The sequence below is a fragment of the Pundamilia nyererei genome, unplaced genomic scaffold, assembly GCF_000239375.1.
Source record: "Pundamilia nyererei isolate P.nyererei 1_Seehausen unplaced genomic scaffold, PunNye1.0 scaffold00192, whole genome shotgun sequence".
Lineage (NCBI taxonomy): Eukaryota > Metazoa > Chordata > Actinopteri > Cichliformes > Cichlidae > Pundamilia > Pundamilia nyererei.
Genome location: NW_005187593.1, coordinates 792,878 through 799,004, shown reverse-complemented (window position 1 = coordinate 799,004; position 6,127 = coordinate 792,878). Strand labels below are relative to the sequence as shown.

General features: G+C 39.4%; 1 protein-coding gene across 2 annotated transcripts in view; it reads left to right on the top strand.

The window, feature by feature from the left end:
- Positions 1–5,608, top strand: part of igf1 (insulin-like growth factor 1) — a 19,992-nt gene extending 14,384 nt beyond the window's left edge. For both annotated transcript variants that reach the window (XM_013914391.1, XM_013914390.1), the window contains exons 3-5: positions 2,290–2,537; positions 2,697–2,729; positions 4,567–5,608. In XM_013914391.1, the coding sequence (XP_013769845.1) occupies positions 2,290–2,537; positions 2,697–2,729; positions 4,567–4,626 (341 nt within the window). In that variant the 3' untranslated portion in view covers positions 4,627–5,608. The remainder of the gene's footprint in view (positions 1–2,289; positions 2,538–2,696; positions 2,730–4,566) is intronic.
- The last annotated feature ends 519 nt before the right edge of the window (positions 5,609–6,127 follow it).

Sequence of the window (6,127 nt, the reverse complement as noted above, 5' to 3'; positions counted from 1 at the left end):
GATTGAAAAACAGGCCAGGCATTGAAGCACAGCCCCTCTTTTGGCTTTCAGAAACCATTATATAATCACCAGCCAGGGCTCAGTGTCGCAATTTTCTCATTTTAAATGTCTTCACGTCAGGTGTTAATAGAACAGCCAATGCTTGGCCCACTGTTACTCAGTGGGACAAGCACTGAAAGAATTTCTTAGAAAAACAAAATGAATACAATCGTTTGAACTGCATATAATAAATCGTTTAAATATCCAAATCAAGATTTTTTTTCAGCCATTTAAATATTTCAGTTTTCTAGTTTGCACACATCTAGTTTAGAAGTCTGAGATCTGGGTAAATCCAGTTCTTCTGTTTCCTAAATAATGCAGGTGCACAAGGTATTTTTAGCATCCAGCTACCTGATGAGCAACATGAAAGCCTCCCTATCACCCCCCCATCTCCTCCTCTTCATTCACACCTCTGGTAGCCTCCACTCTGCTTTGTGTCTGGGGGTCTGAGGAGAAAGATGCTTCTGTTTCTGAATGAAAGCTGCTCTCTGTTCAAAATAACGTTGTCAGGACAAGGCAGACAGAGAGCAGAAGTTAATGCACTTTGTCAGCACTGGCAGTCTTCTGAGCCAAGAGCTATTAACTCTGAGAGGGAAAGGCATTTCCTCCTTGTAAATGCCATATTAAATTATTATTATTTCATTTGGTAACAGGGAAAAGCCCATCAGGACTATATTGTTCAAGGTGAGCAGGGAATTGTAAATGGGAAGTCTGGGTTTTTCTAAAAGCCACCAAAGAGGGTGGGTTCTGGGGGGTTAGGGAGTTAAAAGAGGAAGTGAGTACTGGCGTCACTGTAACTAAATGTGATCATTGAGTCAAAAATCTGTCACGCCCTGAGATGTATTATTTGGACTCAAAAACCTCCCCCAAAAAGCAAAATACCCAAAACACCTTTGCTAGCTGTGGCTTTGCTTCTTTACTTCATGCAGTGAGCATGCATCATGTCTCCATCCTCAAAATCTGTGTTATTTGAACGAGCCTCCAGGGTGCTTCTGCCAAATAAAAATGTGAATGAACAGTGGGACATAGCCAATGGTGGTGTGGTCCTAAAAGCCTGCCTGGATGTTTCTGCAGGTGGATCGGGCCCAGGGGACTTGTGGCTTGGCCTCGCTGGACTATGTAAAAGACACCTGGGCCAAAATGGCTGAGCAGGATATTCTCACCATTTGGGTGACTGCCCCCCTTCCCCCACCCCTTTCCCTCCTTTTTTTAAAAGTTTTTTTTTTCACATTGATGCAGCTGCCAAAATGAGTCCACAGTGTGCAATGTGATATGTTGTAAATTTTACATGTAAGAAATCAGTGTCACTGAGACCGTACGGCTGTTATCACAGCTTTATTACGAGCGTGGCGTCGGCGTCCAGCCATCGCCAGAATGTCTTTGATTAATTCTATTAAAAAAATAAGAAGCATAGGAAAGGGAAAATAATAATGTCATAATTTAAAGACTCAAAAGTGACAATTTCAACTGAAAATGCGTAGTAAACTTTAAATCAATGGGTATTTTGGGAAAAAATAGACAAAGGCACGGATTTTGTTGGCTAATATAAAAATGTTTTGTCAGCTGTACACATGTAAAGTGTTTTTTCTGGCCTATGCTTTATATTTGTACAAATTAAAAAATATATGCAATTATATGTAGAAAGCACGGAAATCATGAAACAACATTGTTCCTTTTTGCTTCCTAGCTAACATCAATATTTTTGTTGTTGAGTTTGGCTGGTTCAGCTAAACCTGTACTGGCCATAAGCATGAGGACAAATTTACCACTTAAATTATGTACTAAATTTCAAATCAAAGTTCCCTTAATTTAGAAGCAGGTAAACAAATGCGGACAACACTGATTTTACTGGCTGAACGGACATTTACCATTAACAGATTTTTTTTTTCCCTATAGGATGATAGCAAATTAAGCTAGCAATAGTTTTGTTAACCGATTTAAAATGTTGTCTCTGGCTGACTTTTTATATAAATATACTTTTAGAATATATCCAGTCATATGAAATCATTAAACAAATCTATGGTTTTTCTTCAAGTCCACTCAAGAGCCAAAATATTGCTACCTAGCCTTTTTATACCAGCTCGTGCAAACAAGTGCAGATTTCTTTCTGAAGTAGTAAAGTTTGGATCAATGAGTCCTTTATTTCAGCGCACTAGCCACCAATTTTGTTGGGTAGAAAATTAGAACTAAGCAATGGAACTGGTTCTGTCTCTCCATTGTCTAAAACCTGCTGCCGTTCTTCTCAAACAGATAAACCAACAGGCTATGGCCCCAGTGCAAGGCGGTCACGTGGCATCGTGGATGAGTGCTGCTTCCAAAGCTGTGAGCTGCAGCGCCTTGAGATGTACTGTGCACCTGTCAAGACTCCCAAGATTTCTCGCTCTGTGCGTTCACAGCGGCACACAGACATGCCAAGAACACCCAAGGTTAGTAGCAGAGCGAGCAAGGGGACAGAGCGTAGGACAGCGCCTCAGCCAGACAAGACAAAAAACAAGAAGGTGAGCAAAGCATCAAAACAGATAAATTTTAAAAATTGTTGATTGGATTGAATTTACATTTTGTTACATACTCAGAACATACGTGCATAATATCCTGATTAATTAAGGTAATATAGCTTAATTAGCAGAAACTAAAGTGACCTATTTTTTCTTCCACAGAGACCTTCACCTGGACATAGTTCATCCTTCAAGGTATGCATGCAAAATGATCTCATGTTTCATTGTCCTTTTGTCATCTAAGCTTTATCAAACACGCAATCTCGCCAATGACGTAAGAGTTTCAAAAGCAGGGCAATCTTTTTACAAGAAATGAAAACTTTATATAAATCCTAGTTCTAGAACATCAGGGGGCAACTAAAGAACGTGTAATTTCTAAATATGGATTCTGTGTCATAGTGTGAGCATTTTAAAATTCAACCATGTGCTTTTTACTCTTTTCTCAAAAAAAAGAACACCATTAGAATCGGAAGAAGAAACTAAGTGGTTTTTGTGGTAGACCTGCAGTGGCACTCCCCAGGCACAATCTCCACTCTGCTACTGTACATTATGTCCTAAAATTCAGATAGCTTACAATACAACACATGCAAGGGAAGGAGCCAAAGCATACATATCACGTTTAGTGATTTTATGTTTGCAGCTGTTCGTACATCACTGGCAGTTGGTGGTGAACAATTTTAGATCTGTTCGAAGGTTGAGATTATACTCTGTCCGAATATAGCATGTTTTCTGACTGAATGCATTTGAAATCCGAGTGCCCACGTCTGATCAGAATAACCACACTCAGAAGAGGCAGAGTGTAAAATCAAGCATTGTAGAGGGAAGGATGTTGAAGAAAAATTCAGTGAGCTGCATTTGTTTGAATTAATTTAGAGTCCAAAAATCAATTACATAAAGAACATATTGTTGATTTAAAATATGCAGACCTCCTTGGCAGGGAGGTAAGGAGTTAAGAACTAAGTAGATAACTACTCCTAGAATCTACTAGAATAAGTACAGGCAGAACTACTTATGTACTTCCCTATGTACTTATGTACTTTCCCTTACTTAGGTCTTGCATGGCTCAGGCACATAAAAACCCTGTTTAGAGGCTAGGATGTGCAGATGTTAGTGGAAGAAGAAGTTATTTAAACACTGAGAGTGAAGAAAGTGATCAGCAGTCAGGTCAGGTAATTTTAAGGGCTTTTACTATTACTAGATTCTGGACTCTTCCAGAGCACAGTCCAAAGCAATTTCCCCCTGATTTCCCCTTGAATACAAGACCAGGATACCCCATCTGCTCTAGTGTTACCCTAACCAGTGTAAGAATCCTTATGGCATATGACTGACCTTAGACAAGATCACTTTTAGACCAACATTTGGATGTTGGAATGTCTTGATGCATGTTCCATCATACCAGAACGTTGATTCGGTTCATTGTGGACTGAAAAGGACAGTTGGATCATTAACAAAACCTTTCTCCCACTGAAAGTGTAATGTACAGATGAATGAAAACAACTTTTTGGGATTTGAAAGTTAGGTACTAAAATTGATTCCTATTTGAAGTTACCAGAAATAAAAAATGAAAAATTTGTTTTGTTTCATTATTGTTTATCACCATCACCATCATGTTGCTGTGGTTAGCAGCTGTTTTAGGTTCTAAGTTTGAGCATCCTGGTTGGCTAGGGTCTTTCTGTTTGGAGATTACATATCTGATTTAATTTCTTTCCACTGACCAAAGATGCGGTTGTTATGTAAAGTGGTCATTCTGAACTGGCCATAGATGTGAAAGTGTGTATTTCTAAGTTTCTCTAAATTAGCCCCAAGATGCATGGGTAACCACACAGAGTGTATTGCACTTTTTACCTAATATCAGTTGGGATGTGTTCCAACCCCTTGTGACCCCCAAGTTGGATAAAGCAATATGAAAACTGCCGGGTAGATGGATTTTGACCAAATAAGTACAGAAGACCAGGCCATCCGGTATCTTCTATGTCTCTGCTGTACATCTAAAAAAAATAAAAAATAAAAATGTGTTTCTTTTTTGTTGCAGGAAGTCCACCAGAAAAACTCAAGTCGAGGAAGTTCGGGGGGCAGGAATTACAGAATGTAGGGAAGGAGCAAATGGACAAATGCCCAGCAACTTGGGAGGAGAGAAGGGAGTGGCCTTACCTGGTACCCCTGTGGAATGGTTCACTGTAAAACAAAAGAAAGAAGATGCTAATAATGACCTGAAAAGCTCTTCAAAATGATTGAAAACAGAGAGCTAGGTGGTGTGTAAGGGTCTGATGTGGAAAGTTGTGATTATTTTATACACTGCACCATTCCATACTGGGAGGAATTCTTTGTTAATGCAATGTAACAGACTAGTTTAGCTGCTAAGACACGAACAAGAGCTTATTATACCTCCATGTGGGAGCTGCAGCCTCCCCAGGCTCCAGGAAAGATGGGAACGTATCTGGGCCTCAGCCAATCAGAGAGCAGCATGACTGTGGCTCGGTCACATTTAACAGTTAGTACCCCAGTTCAAAGCTGATATATTACCTTCAGAGTTTGTTTTTATGCACCATCCATTACTGTGGATATTTTTATTATGTAAAAAAATAAATAAAAAAGGTTTGCTTTAAGGACAAAGACCAAGTGGTTCATCAGAGTTTGAACATTGTTGTAGGTATTTTAACTTGAGCCTAAGTCTAAACCTTACTACGAGGAGTCGCTGGAAGGTTTGAGATCAGTCCAAATCTCTCTTAAGCCCCAGGAAGTGTTCAAAACCTGAGGACTGAGTCTACAATCCAAACATTATAAAAAGAGCTCAAGCACTATTAGAGGGGATTTTAAAGAAAGTAGGTAGTACAGAAGGTACTACAAAAACAAGACTGGGATTTTTCACATTTTCCAAAACAGAAAAACAAATTAACCAGAAGCTAAAACTGAGTTCTCGTTTGGCCCTCAGAAGCGTGTCCTTCGGTGAAGTCAAAGTGCATTTGGCAAACTGAAGCGGAAAAAGTCAAATAATGACAATCAGGCAAAATGTTTGTCGTCTGCATCCTTTCACGTGTCAACACCCCAGCCAAATTTGATTTTTGACAACAGTTCAGTCAACATTTCCGTTTGAGTGGAAACCTGTGTTTAACCTTGAACACAGGTTTCCACTCACAAACCGTGTTCAAGGGTAAACACGATGTTATGAAAGTTTAGTCAAAGCAAGTGCTCAAAAAAAAAGCAGAGCCTTCACACGTATGAATTTAAGTGATTGATCTTGACCTGGATATTTTATTAGCTTAGGAAGGCTGAGAATTTTGCAACTTTATCTGATGGCAAGAGTAGAATAAACCTCCACTGCATTCATTGCAGAGTGCACCCAAGAAACACACATATTTGGTGAACGTTGGCAAAACCACAAGGACAAATCTTTCTGGTGATGTGATGTTCGCATATCAGAATACAAATACGCATACAAAAGCACTCACAAGGTAAATTAGAGTTATGCAACTACAAGCAAAGGTCATGCAGACATACACCAACTTTGATGAAAAGCCAGTTCTGAGAAGTCCTTGCATGAGGACTAACAAAAACGGCTGTTTGTTTAAGCCTCCAAAAAAAAAAAAACCCGA